This window comes from Petaurus breviceps, unplaced genomic scaffold (genome assembly GCF_028583685.1).
Source record: "Petaurus breviceps papuanus isolate PSGF00001 unplaced genomic scaffold, PetGlider_PUasm1.0 181, whole genome shotgun sequence".
Lineage (NCBI taxonomy): Eukaryota > Metazoa > Chordata > Mammalia > Diprotodontia > Petauridae > Petaurus > Petaurus breviceps.
The window spans coordinates 27,339,849-27,361,416 of record NW_027185784.1 but is presented as its reverse complement, the minus strand read 5'-3'; the positions used below and the strand labels follow the sequence as shown (position 1 = coordinate 27,361,416).

Genomic DNA, 21,568 nt, shown 5'->3' with positions numbered 1-21,568 from the left:
GGAGTTCTTTCTTTCTTTTTTTTTTTAAAGCATTCGGGGTTAAGTAACTTGCTCAAGGTTACATGGCCAGTTATTATTTCTGGGTGTGGTGCTGAGTATCTAAGCCTGGATTTGATCCAGGTCATCCCGACACTGGAGCCGGTGCTCTTACTCGCTGAGCCACCTGGCCGCCCCAAGGAGTTCTTTCTTATGCCCAACTGAAATGTGTTTCCTTTAGTTTTAGCCCATTTCCTCTTCTTCTGTCCTTTTGGGACATGAAGAATAACTTAATCCAGCCTCCTTATGTGTTCAGTCCAACGTCTACTGAAATTCAGATGTTGGAAGTTATCTTTCTCCCCTGATCTCAGAGCACTTTGTACTCTTCTCACATGTGACAGTCTGACTTGTGTTAGAGGTGTGTGTGTGTGTGTGTGTATGTATTCCAGCTCTCCTACTATTCTATAAATGCCTTGAGGGCAGAGACCATGTCTTGCCTTCTTTGTCTCTCCCCAACAGCCTATGACAGTGCACATGAAGTCTTTTGAAAGAATGAATAAATGAACATAAAAAGGAAACTCTGTGAAGATTTTTTCCCCTAGAAATCATTCCTGAGTCTCTCCTCAAGCGTTTCCTAGAAATCTTATTCCATAGAGCAGTAGCACAGATGAATATGTAAATACACACAGGGCATGCTCTCACATTTGGCACATACATTCATCATGCACATTAATAGTTATATAAATACGTACACATGCAAATTGTGTGCTCAACCAGATTCATAGACCTAAATGGCACACACACGTACACACTTGGCATCCTTGCAGTGGACACAGCACACATAAAAGGCAGTATACAAACACACATTATGATATACATAAAGCGAACCCACAGTTATACAATCATATATACATGGACATGTGGTATTTATTCACAGATAGAAGAACTGTCATATGCTCTCAGCAAGCACCCAAAGTACGTACACTTAGTGGAAACATACTCATAGTGGATGCTCTCTCTCTCTCTCTCTCTCTCTCTCTCTCTCTCTTTATATATATATATATATGTGTGTGTGTGTGTGTATCCACAGGGTGCACATACATTTCATAGGCATAAACACACGCTCAGATGGAGTCTTCTATGTAAACATGTGATAAATGACTTGCATATGCATTTCTATTTTGTTCACCATCTCATCTGTCCTGTTTATATTGTGTATTCAGAGACTTCAAGTCTGCTCAGGTAGGCATTGATTGTACTTTCGCTGGGACAGGTGAAAGTTCACAGTAAGTAGGGGTGGTAGGTAGCAGAGTTCATGGATGGCATCAAAAAAGGAGAAGGGAGATGGCAAAGATAGCACTCCATGCTCCTGTCATGCAATCTTGTGGCCTGCCTCCTTATGGGGTAACATGGACTTCTCTTTCTCTTGCAATTAGTCCCTAATATTTTAATGTTTCAAAATGGAGCCAACCCTTCTACTCATGTTGAATTCTTCAGATCCTTTAACCTTTGCATCTGTCCTCGGATAACAGTCTTCACTGTTTCATTTCGGAAAGTGAGGATGAAGGGATTGAGGACAGGGGTCAAGATGGAAGTGACTAAGACCACCATCTTATTGAGCTCCACAGAATGAGCCTTGCCAGGTCGAACATAGACAAATATTGTGCTGCTATAGCCAATGAAGACCAGGATGAGGTGGGAACTACAGGTAGAGAAAGCCTTTTGGCGGCCACTTGCAGAAGGAATACGCAAGACAGTGGCCACAATATAGCCATAGGAGACAAGTGTCACTAAGAAGGAGCTGAGGACGAAGGCCAAAGACAACATGAAGTCCCAGAACTCTAGGAGGGATGTATCTGAGCAGGCTAGCTGTAGCAGTGGGGCATTGTCACAGAAGAAGTGGTTAATGATGTTGCCATGGCAATAGGAGAGCTGCACCCGAGAGAGAACAGTGGGCACCATAGCCATGAAGGGTGCTGCCCAGGCTGCCCCTGCCAGACGGACACATACTGCCCAGCTCATAAGGGTGCCATAGCGTAGTGGATGGCAAATGGCCACAAAGCGGTCCAGAGCCATGTCTGCCAGAATGAGGAAGGAAGTGGAGCCAAAGGAGAAGTAAAAGTAGAATTGGACCATGCAGGTGGTAAAGGAAATTGTTTTGGTGGAGACAAGGAGGTCTGAGAGCATCTTGGGCACTGCAGTCATGGTAACCAAGATCTCCAGTAAGGCAAAATTTCCTAGGAAGAAGTACATGGGGGTGTGTAGGTGGGCATCAACTAGGACCATAGCAATGATGATGGCATTTCCCATGAAGGCCAAAAGATAAAGTACCAGGAAGGGTCCATAGAGCAGCACTTGCAGCTCACCAAAGGTTGAGAAACCCAACAGGATAAACTCAGCTGGGTGGCTTACATTTGCCATATCCTGGTCCAAGGTTACTTGTACTGAAAAAAAGAGAGAGATGTTGAGAAGGGGTTTGGAGGGAGGGGTAGAAGGAGTTTTCATAGTAACTATGAAAGAGAAACAAAGATGTACAGAAGTAAATAGAAAAAGGACACAGAGGTAAAGGAGAAAAACTAAGAGAAAAAAAGAAAGACATACAAAGTTAAAGGGAAACATAGAGAAACAGAAAAAAATAGAGATGTAGATATACACAGAAATAGAAAAGAAGAAACAGGGAGAGAAAGAGAAGGGTTCATGAGAGAAAAAGAGAAGAGAGACAGTGAGAGAGCAATAGAAATACAAAAGCAATGACAAAAGACAAAGAGAAAATGGAAAAGAAAGAGGGAGAGAGACAGGGAGAGACAGACAGACACAGAGTGTGATAGAAACAGAGAGTGATAGAGAGGGACAGACAGAGTGATAGTGATAGAGAGTGACAGTGATAGAGAAACAGAGAGTAATAATGAGACAGATTGAGAGAGACAGAGAGAGAGAGAGAGAGAGAGAGAGAGAGAGAGAGAGAGAGAGAGAGAGAGAGTAAAGAAGGAAGGGAGGAATAGAAAGAGAACAAAAAATAGACATGGAATTTAGGAAAAGAAAGATAGTAATAGAATGGATGAGTCAGAACTGCCTCAAGAAGAGTGCATCTCTAAATTAGATTTAGGGATTGCTTATAGTCATTCAAGGATTGTATTTCAGTAGCTAACCTCATGCATTCTTATAAACATCTGTGATGAGCTTCTATTATTGTGGGAATTCCTTTTTTTTTTTTAAACTTTTGATGTCAAAGTTACTGAGAGCTGCCGAACTGAGAGTAACCAGAATAGAGAAACAATACACAAAAGCTCTTTTGGGTGATCCCACCATTGCTTATTTTAATAAGTTGATGGCTAAAAGGACCTTGGTGGCCACATAGCCTAGGGCCCAATTTGACTATAGCAGGATACCATTCAGCCCAAGCCAGCTGGTTGATGGTGTCATTATTCTTGGAAGCACTCCTGAATCACAAATTCTTCTGTACACTTAAAAATAATTTTTTTCCATGAACAAAAATGTATTTCTTTTCCACCCTCCGCCCTCCCCCATGAAAAAGAAAATCTTTGTAATAAATACATGTAGACATACAAAACAAATTCCCTCATTGACCATGTCCAGAAAAATATGTCTTAGTCTGCACTCTGAGTCCATCATTTCTCTGGGAGATGGATGGCATGTTTCTCATAATATGCATTTTGATAACTGTGTCCAAGTCTTTCTTCCTAATAACATTTTATACCTTGCACTTTAATCCATCTTTCTGACCTAATATTTTACTTTTATTCAAAGATTCATGTATTTGTGTGTGTGCATATGAATGTGTAAAGCATCATATTGTCAGTTTTTATATTTCAGTTAATATTATGAGTTTAAAGTTTTTATTTTAAGTAAACATTAATAGATTAATACTTTCTTTATGTCTATTAAAAGTTTAAAACTTTTATTTGTCTTATAATATCCATCAAAGAGTAATAATATTTTGTAAAGTTCTGAGAATCTGAAATTTTGAGTAACTAGAGTCATAGAAATCTAGAGCTAAAAGAGATGTTAGCTTATTTACAGATGGAGAAACTGGAACCTGGGGAGTGTCTTGTACATAGTGTGTTAAAAATAAATGTTTATTGAATTAAATTTAATTTCAAAAGTTATGAAGGAATGAGAATCTTCTTGATCAAACATAGGGAATTAAATATCTTGTCTGTTGATTGCACCTAGACAAATCTCAAACTGATGTTCAAAACATCTTGCTTTTTGTGTCTTTGAGGTATTAAAGAGAGCATTGATGCTAGAAAGAAGGCCATCAATATCCCTGATGATGTATTTTTTACTGGAAATACAATAGAAGGGATAATCATACCCAGAGGGTTGTATTTAACTGATGAAAGGTTACAACTAGAAGACAAATACTATCCACCTTCACATGTTCATAGTTATGTTATAATAGAAAGAGAAATGGATATGAGACCAGAACCTCTGGGTTCTTTTTGCTAATTACTACTTCAATGACCTTGGGTGAATTATTTTTAACTCTCTGAGACTCAGTTTCTTAATCTGTAAAGTGGGGGAGTATATATTAGACATTATCTAGAATTCTTTCTATCTTTTTCACTTCTATGAGTATATTATTTCACCTTTCTGAGTCTTAGCTTCTTTTTCTATAAAATGGGTATAATAATACTCCATCTATGTCACAGAATGGTTGTGATCTTCAGGTGAACTAATGAACATGAAAATGCTTTGTAAATTATAAATTACTATGCAAATATAAGATATTATTAGAGTTATTAATAGAGTTTAATTAGTTATAGCTCAATGTAATTATATATTATAGATAATATACATCATATATAATACAAATATATGATATGTATAGTATCAATCTATAAAAGTGTATAGTTAAACTATTCAATATAGTTATATAGTATAGATAATATATATCATATATTACCTATAATATACATGTATGATGAGTATCATATCTCTAAAAGTTTATAGAGTTATAGTATAATGTAGCTCTATTAAAAGAGTTTCTTGCTACAAGGCAAAGGATCAAAGTATAATTAGATTGAGAGTTGGAAGAGACTTCAGAGGCCATCTATTCAAAAGACTTCATTTTACAGATGAGGAAACTGAGGCAGGGAGAGGTAGGGTGTGATTTGCACTCTCACACAGGGAATAAGTATCAGAGGCAGGATTAGGAAGCAAGTTAATGTTCCCATTTCCAAGAAAGGGAAGGGGGGCCCTTCGAATTCTTAGAATAAAGACTCAAGGATTTACTGAAACATTATTCAACAATTTCACTTTCTACAGTAAAACGATATTTAAAAGGGAGGTTCAAGCCTGGACTTGTTTTTCATTCCTATATGAAGCAACTCTTTAAGAGAGCACTGATTTGGGAGATTGAAGGATTCAGATACAGAGATGAAAGTCTATCTAAGCCTGTCTAAAAGGGTCTATCTGAGCATTGCTTCTTGTTACTTTCAACTTAAATTCCAAATTAAAACCCAGACCCTAAGCTAAATTGATTAATAGATTTGGCTGGATCTCTTCTTGCTCCTTAGCTTTAAGCCCCTGGGGTAAGCTTACCATTTACTTACCTCTGGTCTCCCCTTATTGGTGTACCACAGTCTTCATTGCTGAGATATTAGATTCATTGTCCTAAACTAGAATCTTCAGTGCATCAGAGATGGGGAAATGAAATCAAGTTCAGCTGTGCAGACATGAGGGAGCAGAGTCAGGAATAGCTGAACAGCTGCCTTACAAAACTCAAATAACAATAACAAAATAAAATAAAATAATCTAAAATTGAAAATGACTCAACTTCTTGTGGATTCTGCTAAAAGGCTCAATATTCTTCACACCAAACTCCAGAGTGTCATCATCCATGAAGGCATAGGAAGGAATGTAGCCCTATAGAAAGCCAGATGGGGATGGGTCCCACAGAGACAAATTAAGGCTCTCTGAACCCTGGGTCCACTTCTGCTCTAACCCGCTACATTCTCTTCTTTTAGGATACCTTGTGCCTGCATCAATTTCTCTACTATTTCTGCAACCAGAATATTCCCCATAGGGATGGGAGATAGAGACTCCCAGGAGATTGGGGAAAGGCCCATTTCTAGCCTAACTACAGGATCAAGTGCCACAGAAACTAATGAGAAGGTCAAGAAAAGAAGGGGAGAAAGAATTATAGAGATTCACTAGAGTTGTATTGACTCCAATTGCCTCTTAGTTTAAAGCCCCTTCAATGAACTTACCATCCATGTACCTCTGATCTCTCCTGATTGATGTACCACAGTTAAGCTGGCTGGAGGATAGCTAGATCTCATTCTTGCCTATAGCCTCACAAGAAGAGGTCCTATACAGGCTATTCTCTGAGTCAAAATCAGGAAAATATGGAAAGAAAATACAATGTGTTCTCACTCCATAGAGATGCTGGACAGCAGTTGCAGGATAGAATGTATCTCTCTGAAATCTGAGTGGCTATATGTGTGCTGCATATGCTTGTAACACATAACAGCCTGGTCCATCTCTCACTCTGAACAAAGCCAGCTGGGCACGTTAGGCGTGTTAGCCTTGGGAACTTTAGACTATACTTCTCTATGAACACCTAGGGTGTGTGTGTGTGTGTGTGTGTGTGTGTGTGTGTGTGTGTGTATTCAAGAATTTTCATCCTGTATCAATTAGAGCTATATAACTAAGCAGAGGGGTGCAAAGTCAGCAAGCTGAGAGGTTTGACATTCAAGACCTTTGAAGTGATATTCTTTTCTCCCAATCTGGTTCTATCCTATAGGAGAAATGGGAATATTAAACTCCAGCATTGTAGCTATAGATAATTCCCTGAATGATTCAGGCCTATGGGATTAATTATTCTCAAGAGGGGAGAACAGCTGTTACAGAAGAGAACCATCTTTCTCCTACCCTTCATAACCAAACTTTTAGAAAAAGTTGTCAGGACGGCCAGGTGGCTCAGTGAGTAAGAGCACCAGCTCCAGTGTCTGGATGACCTGGGCATCAAATCCGGGCTCTGATACTTAGCACCACACCCAGAAATAACTGGCTGTGTAACCTTGCTCAAGCAAGTTACTCAACCCTGATTGCTTTAAAAAAATAAAATGAAAAATAAAAAAAGAAAAAGTTGTCTACAACTGATGTATCACTTTCTTCATCATCTACTCTCTCCTCAATCCTTTGCAATTTGTCTTCTGTCTTTCAGCATTCCATTGTAAATGGCCTTTCAAAGGTCACTTATAAACTAATTGCCAAAAATCAATGGCATTTGATTTAGTCCTCGACACTCTTGATCTCTGTCTCTGTCTCTCTCCTCTCCACAATCTGTGCAGCATTTTTCTCCATTGATCTGTCTTCATGTCCAAACTGCTTTCTCTCTTGGTTTCATGCATACAACTCCACTCTACCTTTTCCTTTTCTTTGTCATTTCTTCTTTTCCTGACCCTCTGAAGTAACATCAGAGCACTTCTAAGCTTTTGCCATCAGCCCATTTTACTCCTCTCTTTACATTCTCTTCTTTGGAAAAAAAAAAATTTCTCCAAATGGTCTCAACCCACCATCTCTACACAGGAGTATTAATTCCTCTCCAAGGGATCTGCATTTTTATCTCTTTTTTATCCTAAAGACCTCATCTCCAGATGTCAATGAGATATTTATCCAGTATGTCCAAAGTTTAATCTTTTGTCTTGTTCCTTCTTCTGACTATCCTACTTAAGTCAATAATGTTACGATTCATTCAGTCTCTGATTTTTGAAATCTTATCTACAACTTTTTGTATTCCCTTGTCTCTCATGTATCAGTTCTTCCTATTATCTCATTGCATGATGTCTGGGAGAGTTGTGGTTGACCTTTTTGACCATTCTGGAGAAGAAACTTGGTCCCTGATGAAACACATTTCCCTACTCTTAGCAGAAAAGAGAGGGACAATGAAGGCAAAATGGTGCATTCACCATTAGAAATGGCTACCAGCAAGTTTTGCTTGCTTTTTTTTTGGGGGGGGGGGCAGGATTAAATGGGAGTGTTCAATGTGTGGTGGTGCAAGTTATCAACATATGGCTATAGTGTAAAAAAATAAAACTCAATAAACTTAAATTTTTTTTTTTTTTAGTTTTAGGGAGAGGCAAGATGGAGGAGAAAAGCCAGGAAACAGGTTTCCTCAACTGAAAAATTAAAAATGGACCAGATGATTGCCCAAATTCATTGCAGCTATAAAATAATCCCTACAATCAATCAATTGATAAGTGCCTCTGTTAACCAGTCTCGGTGCTAAGTCTTGGTGCAGTGAATGGGACAGCTTGGAGGCATAGTGAACAGAGCGCTCCTTCCCCCACCTTGGGAATTCAATATGTAAAATCATAACTCATATTCCATTGTCATTGTTGTTTGGTTGTGTATAGCTACTTAATGCATGTTAGCAGTATGCTAAATGCCTTACAAATATTATCTCATTTGATCCTTATGACAAACCTGGTAGTTTCGTGCTACTATTATAGCAATTTTACAGGTGGAAATTGAAGTAGGAAGTAGTTAAGTGACTTACCCAGGGTCACACGACTAGTCAGTGTCTGAGACTGGATTTGAACTCAGGTCTTCCTGACGCAAGGCCCAGTGTTCTGTTGTACTACTTGGTTGCCTAGTTTAGCAGAATGAAGTATACTTTTCCCTATTACAGCAAGGATATTGAATAAGGATACAGTAGCACTTAGCTTCTCTCAGCTAGGCTCCCCTCATCTCCATATGGAAGCGAGTTTGTCCATCAGGTAGTATATAGTGAAAAACACAGTGGTTTGAGTTGTCTTCAGAAAACCACCAAATCCCAGGGAGCCGAGTGGCACAGTGAATAGAGCACTAAGCTTAGAGTAGGGAAGATGTGAGTTCGAATGTAGTTTCAGCCACTTACTAGCTACCTAATCCCGGGAAAGTCAATCAACTTTTGTTTGCCTCAATTTCCTCAACTGCAAAATAAGGTTAATAGTTAATTTTGCAAGATTTTTGTCAAGATGGAATGAGATGATATTTGTAAAATCATGTGAGCACAGTGCCTGCCACATAGCAGGCACTATGTAAATGTTCATTCCTTTCCCAAGGTGCCCTGGATGCCTGTGGTTGGGACTTCTTATACCTTTAGGTGACGCGACCGAAAGCCTCATGAGGAAGCTGGAGTTTTGTTGTAATTAGTGCTCCATTGCTTCAGTTGTGTCTGACTCTTTGTGACCCCATTTGGGGTTTTCTTGGCAAAGATACTGGAGTGGTTTGCCATTTCCTTCTCCAGCTCATTTTACAGATGAGGAAACTGAGGTAAACAAGGTTACGTGACTTGCTTATGGTCACATAGTGTCTGAGGCCAAATTTGAACTCAGATCTTCCTTAATCCAGGCTGGTACTTTATCTACTATACCCTGAAAAAGGATGGTCTTGGGCCTCCTCATGTTGTGGGTGGATGGAAAAAAGCATTGTCAGGAAAATGATCCTATCATCCCGTTGCCAGTGAGGGTCAAGGGTGAAAATAAAAAATTCCTGTCCTCTTGCTTCATTCTGTAAAATATGTAAGGGAGAAGATTGGGAGTTGAGTTTTTCCTTCGTAACTGGTTCTCTTCTCAGCTGTTTATAAGCTAGAGTGGATCTAGCTTGCTTTTTAATGTAGGCCTAAGGGGCACAAAATTCTCTGAGCAAATCATCAGACAGCGTGTGCTATCAGTTAACATCAGGTACATGGAGGAACTTCTTCATGCCTCTTTGTCAGGTTATAGGAAAAATCAACACCTCTGTTAAGTCCCTTACAAGAGTGTTACGAAAACCCAGAAAGGAGAGTGTGTCCAGTAGGAGAGGATGTTCAACAGAGGCAAATGCCACAGAGATGCCAAGAAGGAAGAAGAGTGAGAAAATCCCCACTGACTTTGTGGATTTGGACAGTGGATTATAAAAGGTTCAGAGAAAAGACAGGAAGATTGGTGGGGAAAACCAAGGGTAACCAAAAGGTGCTTAATTTTGGCTGTACTCACATAAAGAGGAGAATCAAAGATCTGACAATACACAGAAAAAAAGACCTGACTGATACACGTTTTGCCTTTGTTTTCTAGACCAAGGAAAAACAGTGTGAATGATGATATCCAAGATAAGTCAGGAGAGAGTGAGAAAACATCGGGCCACCCTCAATTAATTCCAATCATCTGGCCCTATTGAGCTACATTTTCTAGCATTGAAAGAACAGCATTGTGAGATTACTGAGTTACTGGCCAGTGATATTTGAGAGATCAGGGAGAATGGATCAAGACTGGAGAACTGTAAATGTCCTGGTTTTTTTTAAGGGAGATAACAGAGACTGCAAATTATAGGCAGGTTTGATTTCTAGGAAAATTCTAGAATTGGTCATTAAAAAATGGCTAGTAAATACTCAAGAGAAAGAAGGAGGGCACAAAGAGCTACTAGTTGTCCAACCCCTTATAGTCTGTGCAGTGACAGCTTTGAAACTGCTGATTTAATTGCCCCCAAGGCCTGCGGCTGGCTTGCTGGGCATGGCCTAAGCTGGACTGTGCTCCATTGTCACCCCAATGACCTTTTAAGTTATCTTGGGCTAGAAAATTGTTTCACCCCATCCTTTTGTCGGTTCTGCTGCTCCAGAGTTCATTTTTGAGGCATAATTTTAAAATTGTTTGGAGTGGAATTTGGGAAAGCTCAGGTGAGTCCCTGACTTGGCTCTTAACTAGCTAATTGAGGAGAGATGGTTGTTAAGGTGGTGGTGGTGATCTGCCCTGCCCAACACATGTTGCTTCCAGACTCTCTCCTAGATTGTCTTACTGGATGGCACTTGGTAGGGATGACTGGTCCCTTCTTCACATGAATTGCTTCCTTGGATAATGGCTGTGAGGGCTGGTCTATAAGCAGAACTGGCTGTCGGGGGTGGGGGGTGGGCAGTGTCACCTCTCCCAGGATTCCTGTGCTTATCTGACTGCTGTTAACATTTGGTTGTTAGTGATGAGGAAGGTGAGTCACAGAGTTAGGGAGACCTAGCTTCAAGTCTGATACTTAAGCTGTGTGACCCTGAGCAATTCACTTAACCTGTCATCGTTGCCAGGCACCTCTACAAGACTAAGCTTCCAAGAAGTTGTTGATGGCTTACATTGGTTGAGGAAGTAGCCTCCCCAGGAGTTGCCAATCCAATGAAATCACAGATTTGGATTAAAAACAAGTGGATTTGTAGATTATGGAAATGTTATCTATGTGGCTTACCTGTATTCTTAGCAAAGTATTTGATAATTTCATACTCTTATGGAGGGAAATCAACTTTGTTATCAGAATTTGACTGAATTACTTCCCTCCTCTTTCATTCTTTAGAATGAATAACAAAACCTGACTCAATTACATTCATCCTATTTAGGCTGAATACACTAAATTCCTTTGTTATACTATACTTCTTAGTCACATAGGACCCCATAAATGTTGGACCCAAAACACAACTAGGAACTTTCTAGACCAACTTCCTCATAGGAAAGACTATATCCTATTTGTCCATTAAAATACCACAGAAAAATGAATTGCACACTCTAAGCAGGGCTGAAAAAGCTTTGGAAGCCAAATCTGTAGCCTAGGAAATTGAAGCTGCTACCAGGAAGATGTCTTCCTTAGTGAACTAACAAATTTCTTTTCCTTTCAGTATGTCTATTCACTTTATTTGAACATCAGTCTTCTGGATCTACTGGTTGGGGAGATTCTCCAAGGGGTCTCAAGCAACCTAGACTGAGAAATTCCCTAACATTATGCTGTGGAAAAGATTTAGAAATGTGGTCTCAATTATAACATGATTAGGTATGTTCGTAACTAGTTGAAGGGTACTACCTACAAGATAGTAGCCCTTATGATAACCTTTTCAATCCATTTTTTTTTCACATTCTATAATGAGAAGATCAATATGGTCATTCAAGATATTGTCAAAGGGGGGTTGGCTAGGTGGCATAGTGATTAGAGCACTGGCCCTAATGTTAGGAGGACCAGAGTTCAAATCCAGCCTCAGACACTTAACACAAAACTAGCCATGTGAACTTGGGCAAGTCACTTAACCCCAATTGCTCTACCTCTCCCCCCCCAAAAAAAATATTGTGAAAGGGATTCTCTTTAGAGAGTCAATAGCCCTCAGATGAGAGGATTTGGAGAACGAAAATTAGGTTATATATTTCTAGGAGTTTTAGTTATAGGTGTAGGCTCAGATGAAACTTTACTGTTTTCTTATCCTTTGTAGGCCCATCTTTTCTACTATGTTTCTCTAGTCTCTGTTTTTTTCTGGATCTATTTTTAATTATGTACTTTTTTTTTTGGCTCAACAAATATCTGAGAAATACATTAATTATTTGGAATAACTCAGGACCAAGTACTTTATTAACCTGAAATCAGATCTGGTCATGCTTGCTTCTCTTGGGTATGTGGGGTGCAAATGATAGCCCCTCTTTGCTTTGGAAAGGTTCAACACCCCCATGAACACTGTATTTGTCTGAGGGTGAGCTCAAAAACCCCTTAGGCTTTGGTGGGAAACACCTGCAGCTGAAAGACCAGGAATGTGACTGAGCTGGTGAAAAAGACAATTTATCTGCCCCCTAAGTCTAGGTTTGTTTCTATCTCTTTCCCAGCTTACTCACCTACTTGGGAAAGTAAAAGGGGTTTAAAGTTGGAAAACTGAATAACCTTAAACCCCAGATTATTTGGAAATCATTAGGTGAGTAGCCTTTATATGAATAAAGACTAGGACTAGTTAAGCCATCTGACAAAACAAAATTAGAGACAGTCCAGGAGATAAAATGATGTTTTCAAGGAAACCATCCAAACTCTTTGGATAAGGAGGTTTGGAGCAAAGAAAAGATTAACCTTGAGGGCTAATTTGCTAACTAGGAAAATCTTGCCTCGAGGCCTGAAGAGTTTTTGGTTCTTGGGGCAAAGAAACTCCTCCAGGAAATGAAAGATATTCTAGTCAAAACCCTAGAAAGGAATAAAATAGTGAAGAAAAAAGAAGGTAAAAAGCTAAGTATTTTTGTTTACTAATTGTTTTTTTTCCTAAGGCTGTTGCTGCTTTTATGGCAGAAGGGCTGGTGACTTTTCTAAAAGCTGTAAAAAGACCTTTGGTTTTCTGAACCAAGGCCAAGGTGTGTAATAGGAGCCAGCTTTAACAAGCTTGGGAGAGCACTTGTTAAATTTTCAGTGTGAACATTTACACCTCGGAAATAAGCAATCACTTCAAATTAGGGCTTGATTTACTGTTTTACTGGTTGCTTGGACTTAAGAAAGTGTGAATAATACAGATTAATCTTAAAAGTGTGTGTGCCTTCCCCCTCCCCAGCTATCCCCATCCCCAGCATAGCTGTCAAACATCTACCAGGAAACTCCCAGATTGTCCTATAAACATTGCTTAAGCTCAGCAGGAATGCAGTAGAAAGCTCAGGGAATGAAGTCAACAGCAGTCTGGAGGCCTTACTATAGGCTAATAATAATAATAGCTGGCTTTTATGTAATATATTAAGATTTTCAAAGTGTTTTCCATCTATTATCTCATTTGGGTCTCACAATAACCCTGACTGAAGGAGTCTTGCAGGGATTCTCCTTAATCAGAAGAAATGACCGTCTAACCAAGGATTGCACCCAAAGCTGGAAGTTGAAAACCTCCCTAGCCCCTCCAGTGGAGCTGTGTTCTACATAGCCATACCCAGGAGAACAGCATCCAGCAGACCTGAAGCAATTGAATGGCATTCTTAGAAGTGCCATCAGAAGAGTCTCTGTAGCATTGCAAGAATGAATTATGCTTCCACACGAGTCCCATGTGTACATATGCATCCAGTCTTCCCAACGATGACATTTATCTGTAGGATAACATGTCCTAGCTTTATAGGATAGCTATGTGGCACATTGTATAGAAGGAGAGGTGTGGAGTGAGGAAGACCTGAGTTCAAATCCCGCCTCAGACTCTTACTAGCTGTATGACCCTGGGCAAGTCACTTAACCTGGTTTACCGTAGTTTTCTCATCTGCAAAATGAACTGGAGAAGGAAATAGCAAACCAACTCTAGCATTTTTGCCAAGAAAATCCCAAATAGGGTCAGAAAGAGTTGGACAGGAGTGAAATTATTTAACAAGAACACCAAAACAAAACACCAAAACAGAAATTTGCAGGAGAAGTGCTTATGAGCTACTTTCTTTGCTATGCTAGGGACTCCAGGATTCTGGAAATTGATTGGGTGGTGACAAGGGAATTATGGATGGTTGGAAAGGAGGAATTTAATGAAAGGACTTAAACAGTCATGGGGACAGGTGTATATAGAAGGGAATAAGTTTGTAGTAGGTCTATCTGTGGGAAGTCAGAGTAACAGAGGGTGATGTGACAGGCCTTGGTCTCTTCCACTAAGGGAAACACCCTTTTTTGGTGGGCCCTACCATTCCAGTGCATGCTGGGAATAGTGAAAAGGAAGGAGGGGCACCTCTGGATAAAAACCAAAACACAACTCCCTCTCTCCAGAGAGAGATTGGCTATGGTCACTCCTGAAGACAACTGCAGTGCTACCTAGAGTAATCAGTTTTGTAGATACACAGGTCAACTATGCTGATATCTCTTGTTAACAGCTTCGACTTTTGTCATTAATTAAAGGGATTTCTCAAAGTATGGTCGGAACTGGTGAAAGAAGGTAGAAATATTTCTGGGCTATCCACTTCCCACTCCTCAACCCTACCCCGCCCCGCTTAAATTGACTTGCTATGCTCTGTAAAGGGGCAACATAGTCAATAGTTTCCTCAGCCTCTGAAGTTCCTCTGTCTTGGTCCCCAAGGGGCTAATTATTGCCTTTCTTTGCAAACTTGGTGAAACATTGAAGAAACAAGTGGGGAAACAATCCTCCTCCTTCTGGGACTATGGCAAAACTTTACTCAGCTTTCTCCCTTGAGATAATCTCTTCCTCCTTAACTCCTATTTGGACAACTTTCCCTACCAGACCTCTGCATTATCTCCCAACACATGTACTCAACTAACCTATTTCATTCAATAAATGTTTATGAAGAATTTAGTATGGTTAAGGCACTGTGTTGTGACTGGGATTACAAAATTAAAGTGCGGTCCTTGTCCTCCAATCCTCCAGTTTAGTTTGGGAGATGTAACTCATATGCAAATATAACAAACCTTACAAATTAGAATATGGTTCCTGCAAAGTTTGCACAGTGCCTGGCTCTTAGTAGATACTTTAAACATGTTTATTGACTGACTATGAGAGATATAAGGAAATAGAGATTAGTTTGATGGGAGAATCACAAAAAGCTTCATGAAAGAATGGCACCAGAGATAAATCATGAAGAGTTAATATTCCTTATATCAAAACATCCTCAACACCAGGTCGCCATGTTACTGACCTCTTTCTTCCCATAGGCACCTTGGCCAAAGTGGGGTAGAAGATTGGGAGTAGGGACATGAAGGTATTCTAGACAAAGGGGAAGGTATGAAGGCAGGATAGTGTGGGACAGAGTTCTTGACTTGGAGACAAATAACTTTCTGGCATGGTCATCTTGTTTTAGCACCTTATCCTTAACATACCCAATTAAATGCTCTGTCAGTTGCAAGAATCCATATTTGTAATTATATTCATCCTTTGTTTTCCTACATGCTTCTGGGAAGCTTGAGTGGATCCCACACTGGGGTGGGGTGGGGTCTATGCTCTTTGGTTGTATAATTTGATTTGCAAGGGTAAAAAACCGTAGAAATTGTTCAGTTAAAGGTAGACAGGTTCATATCCCAGGTGAACTGGGGAAACTATAGGACTTGACATTCTCTGACAATAGACTGAGATAAATTCACTGTAATGTCTATAGTTGGTAGTTCCAAGTTCTTGGATAGAACAGCTTCTAGGGTAGGGACTTCCAAAACTTGGTCAATATTTTCTATGTATACTTACATGTATATTTGATATCTCCCTCATGGGGATGTAATCTGCTTGAGAGTAGGGTTTACTTCATTCTTTGTATTGTATCCCTAGACTCTAGCACAATGTCTGGCCTATGTTTAGTTGTTTTTCAGTCATGTCCTACTCTTCACGATCCCTTTTGGGGTTTTCTTGGCAAAGATACTGGAGTGGTTTGCCATTTTCTTCTTCAGTTCATTTTGCAGATGAGGAAATTGAGGCAAACAGGGTTAAGTGACTTGCTCAGAGACATACAGCTAGTAAATATCTGAGGATTTGAACTCATGAAGATGAGTCCTCTTGACTTCAGACCTGCCCCTCTATCCACATTGTCACCAAGCTGCCCCTATAAGCCTGGCATATAGTAAGCACCTAATATTGATTGATGGTTTGTGATGTCACAAATCATAGAATCCTGGAATTGAAAGAGAACTGAGAGGTCATGTACTGTAACTTCCTTCCCAAAGCTGGGTCATACTGCTAGTAAATGTTCGAGCAGGTTTTAATCAAGTCTAGTACTACATCCACTGTGCCCTCTAAATCTAACTCCCTATTTTCCTATATCTTCGATCATTTGGTTCTAGGTCTGGCCTCCAGCAAAAAAAAACAAGTCTTCCTACCTCTTTGGAATGAAGGCTTTTATGTTTGTAAACAAATAACATGTCCCCCCAATTCTTCTGCCTCTAGGCTTACACTCCTCACCCTCAACCACTGCTCATGTGACTTCATGTCCATACCTTTATGATTGACCACCTTTGAGCACACTCTAGTCTACCAATAGCTTTATTTAAATGTGGTGCCCTAAACTGAATTTAGTATTCCAGAGATGTTCTGACTAGGCTACAATCCAGTAAGACTATAACTGCCCTTGTCTTAGATATTCCACTGCTGTCAACTGAGCTCAAAATCTCTCTTTTAAAACTTTCCTGGCATTTACTGGCATAGTCTAAGTTGGTCATCATGAACACTGGTATATCTTTTTTATATGAAGTGCTATCAAACTAGTTCTATCCATCTCATATTCATACAAGTGATTAAAAAATACAAATATTTACACCTGCTCAATTTCATATTTTTGGTTTCACCCCATGATTCAATACTGGCAAGATAACTTTGCATATTGGTTATAGTTTTTGTTGTTGTTTAGTCATTTTCAGTTGTGTCTGACTCATCATGACCCCATTTGTAGGGGTTTGCCATTTCCTTCACCAGATCATTTTATAGATGAGAAAATTGAGACAGAGTTAAGTGACTTGTTTAGGGTCATACAGCTAGTGAGTTTCTGAGGCCAGATTTGAACCTGGGAAGATGAGTCTTCCTAACTCTTGGCACAGCACTCTATCCATTGTGCCACCCAGCTGCCCAAAGGTCATAGTTACTTAATTCCTATTAAGGAAAATGATGACTGGCTCAAACTTTAATCTGAAGAAGAGGTTTGAAGGGGCACCTGGACATTAACAATATGTTAGAGAGAGAGATGAACTTGGCTCTTATTGGAGGAATACTGAACTATGAAAAATATCAAGAAATGGTCAATAAATAGGGAATTCTAAGTTGTGGGTATGGATAATCATGAGCATTCTGGCTCATCAGATTAGGATTCCTCAGAGGGCTCAGAGATTTCCTGATATCATAGAATTGCAGGTTACTGATGAGAAGGACTTCAATAGCATCTAGTTCATTGCATAACCAAAAGAGGAATATCTAGTATAACATATCAGAACTACATTCTGCTTGAAGACATCCAATGAAGAAGAAATGACTTCCTTCTGAGGAAATCCATTCCACTTTTCTTTCTTTCTTATTTTTTGAAAGGGGGGAAGGTGAGGCAATTGGGATTAAGTGACTTGCCCAAGGTCACACAGCTAGCAAGTGTGCCAAGTGTCTGAGGTTGGATTCGAACTCAAGTCCTCCTGATTCCAGAGTCAGTGAGCTATTCATTGTGCCACCTACCTACCCCTCCATTCCACTTTTCAATAGTTGTAGTTGACAGGAAGATTTTTCCAAGATCAAGCTAAATTTTTTTTCTTTGTAACGTCTACCCTCTATTCTTTATTTTACCTTTTGGGTCTAAATAGAATAAATTTAATCCCTTTTCCACATAAGAATCCTTCAAATACTTGAACACAATTATTCTCTGTGAGTCTTCTTTTATCCAAAGTAAAAATCCCTAGCTTGTTCAACAGATTATCACATGACATGAATTCAAAGCCTTTTGTCATTCTGCTTTACATCCTTTGGACATGATTTAGATTTATTGGTGTGCTTTCTAAATGATGATACTCAGAACTGAACTCTTTTTTTTTTCAGATATAATTTGAAAAGGCAGAGAACAATGACAGTATAATATCCTTTTTTCTAGAATCTTTGTTTTTCTGAATGGAAGCTGTGTTATTATTAGTCTTTTTTTTCACTATGACATCACACCTGATTTATATTGATTTTTTTGTTTGTTTTTTTTGGAGGGCAATTGGGGTTAAATGACTTGCCCAAGGTCACACAGCTAGGTTTTGTGTTAAGTGTCTGAGGCCAAATTTGGACTCAGGTCTTCCTGACTCCAGGGATGGTGCTCTATTCACTATGCCACCTAGCCACCCCTATTGATTTCTTTTTTAACAAACTACTTTTTAATCCCCATCCCCATCTAGTACTTTTGAAGTTGATTTTTGAATGTATTTGTGAGGCTTTAAATTTAGGTGACATTTGATTTTATATTAATAGATTCACTTTAGTCCTTTATAAAACTCATCCTTCATCCCAAATTTATAATTCAGTGTTTTTGCTATCTCTGCCAGCTTTGTATCATTAGCAAATCTGATGAGCATGGCGCCATTGTCTTTATTCAAGGCATTAATAGAAATGTTAAACAAATGTAGTAAGACTTTGGGGAGACCAGTTTTCTTCTGCAGGTAATCTCAAAGAGAATATCTTTGGAGTTGTGAAATTGTGAAAGGAGACAAAGAAAGAGAGGAGATGCTGACTGAATGATTCAAAATATTTTGGGCAAAGAAGAGTGAGGAGGATGGATAGGGGCTAGGGAGACAGGAAAAGGAAGGCAGCTAGTCTGGCTGGTGATGAGGGCACTTAGGTCTCATTGCTATTGACTCTACCTCCTCCCAGGAGGTTAGAATAAAAAATATATCTTATTAGTGCTGACCTACCTTCTGACCAAGGACTCATGCAATTGGAGAAGTGCCTGACTCCTTCACTTCTCCCCTCCCAGGAGGGCAGTTATCTAATCTACAGTTATTTTCTCTTATTTTTTGTCACAATGTATGTTAAATTTAATCTGAATTATTAATATTTTCTCTTTAATTTTCTTTTTTAAAAAATTAATTTATTTATTTTTACTTTATCAAATGCTTTATTAACTTCTAGTTTACATCATTCATTTCTGCAAGATTTTGAGTTAGCAATTTTCTCCCCATTTTTCCCCTACCTACCACCCCAAAATAGTGATCCCACTGGATATCCCCTCCTCTAATCTGTTCTCTCTCTTATCTTCCCCCATACCCCTCCAACTTTCCAGTAGGGCATGGTGGATGTCTATGCCCTAGTGCTTGTATATCTTATTTCCCAGTTACATGTAAAATAATATTAATAATAGTACACACACACACACATATTTAGACATTTGATTTTAAAACTTTGAATTCCAGATTCATTCCCTTCCTCCCTTGTTACCCACCCTTACTGGGAAGATAAGCAATACAATATAGGTTGTACATGTGTAGCTATGCAAAACATTTCCATAGTGGATATATTGTAAAAGACTGACTATATTTCCCTCCATCCTATCCCACCCCCACTTGTTCTGTTCTGTACTTTGATCCTGTCCCTTTTCAAAAGTGGGTGCTTCCAACTTCTCTCTGCCCCAGCCTGCCCTCCCTTCCATCATCCCCCCTCTCATTCCCTTCCCTCCTACTCTCCTGTAGGGTGAGATACCCTATGTAGTCTGTATGTCATTCCCTCCCTAAGCCAATTTCAATGAGAATAAAGTTGACCCATTGCCTTTTGCCTTCCTGTTCTTCTCCTCCATTGTAACATTTTCCCTTGCCTCTTCTATATGAGATAGTTTACCCCATTCTGTCTCTACCCATCTCCTCTCACTGTATTCCTCTCTCACCTATTAATTTCATCTTTTAAGTATCACCCCTTCCTATTAAATTGGCCCTGTGCCCTCTCTCTATGTATACCTGTACACATATATACACACACTCACATATGTATTCATACATCCATATAGCCTCCTATATAGACATATATATGTACATACACACACAAACACGCACACATATATGTATATATGTATATACATATATATACATTTCTATTCATTCAACTATTCTCATACTGAGAAAAATTTCATGTTACAATTATCATTTTTCCATGTAGGAATGTAAATAGTTCAACTTTGATAAATTTCTTATGATTTCTTTTCCCTGTTTACCTTCTCAAGCTTCTTGTTTCTTGTATCTGAATGTCAAATTTTCTATTCAACTCTGGTTTTTTCAGCAAGAATGCTTGAAAGTCCTCTATTCTACTGAATGACCTTGTTTTCCCCTGTAACATGATACTCAGTTTTGCTGGGTAGGTGATTCTTCATTTTAATCCCAGCTCTTTTGACCTCCAGAATATCATATTCCAAGCCCTTTGATCCCTCAAAGTAGAAGCTGCCAGGTCCTGAGTTATCTTGATTGTGTTTCCACAATATTGAAATTTTTTCTTTCTGGATGCTTGTAATATTTTCTCCTTGATCTGGGGACTCTGGAACCTGGCTATAATATTCCTAGGAGTTTTCTTTTGGGGATCTTTTTTCAGGAGGTGATCAGTGGACTCTTTCAATCTCTATTTTGCCCTCTGGTTCTAAAACATCAGGGCAATTTTCCTTGAGAATTTCTTTTTTTTTTTTTTAAAGCAATTGGGTTTAAGTAACTTGCTTAAGGTTGGGTACTGAGTATCTGAGCCCAGATTTGATGATCCCAGGTTATCCCAACTCTGAGGCCAGTGCTCTTACCTTGAGAATTTCTTGAAGGATGATTTCTAGGTTCTTTTTTTGATCATGGCTTTCAGGTAGACCAATAATTTTTAAATCATCTCTCCTGGATCTATTTTCTAGTGGTTTTTCCCATGAGATATTTCACATTGCCTTCTATTTTTTCATTTGTTTGGATCTGTTTAATAGTATCTTGATTTCTCATAAAGTCACTAGCTTCCATTTGCTCCAGTCTAATTCTGAAGGAATGATTCTCTTCAGTGAGCTTTTGAGATTCTTTTTCCATCTGGCAAATTTGGCTTTTTAAGTCATTCTTCTCCTTGTTGCCCTTTTGAGCCTCTTTTGCCATCTGAGTTAGTCTATTTTATGGTGTTATTTTCTTCAGTCAGGTTGTTGACTCTCATTTCATAATTTTCTTGCATCGTTCCCATTTATTTTCCCAATTTTTCCTCCACTCCTTTTATTTCATTTTCAAAATCCTTCTTAAGGTCCTCTATGGCCTGTAACCTGCTTGTATTTTTCTTGGAAGCTTTTGGTGCAGGAATTCTGACTTTTCTGTCTTCTTCCTGTTCCATGCTTTGATCCTTTTTGTCCCCTAAATAGGAATGTAAAGTTGGATTGCTCTGCTTGCTTTGCTTCCTTTGCCTGCTCATGTTGCCACTCAATTACTTGACTTTTGAGAATTTTAC

The 21,568-nt window shown here is 39.1% G+C and overlaps 1 protein-coding gene across 1 annotated transcript; it reads right to left on the bottom strand.

Moving 5' to 3' along the window:
- Positions 1–1,270: 1,270 nt before the first annotated feature.
- OR6V1 (olfactory receptor family 6 subfamily V member 1) lies at positions 1,271–2,397 on the bottom strand. Its single transcript, XM_069087053.1, has one exon. It carries the CDS (start codon positions 2,395–2,397, stop codon positions 1,456–1,458), a length of 942 nt encoding a protein of 313 aa, XP_068943154.1. The 3' UTR covers positions 1,271–1,455.
- Positions 2,398–21,568: the final 19,171 nt, after the last annotated feature.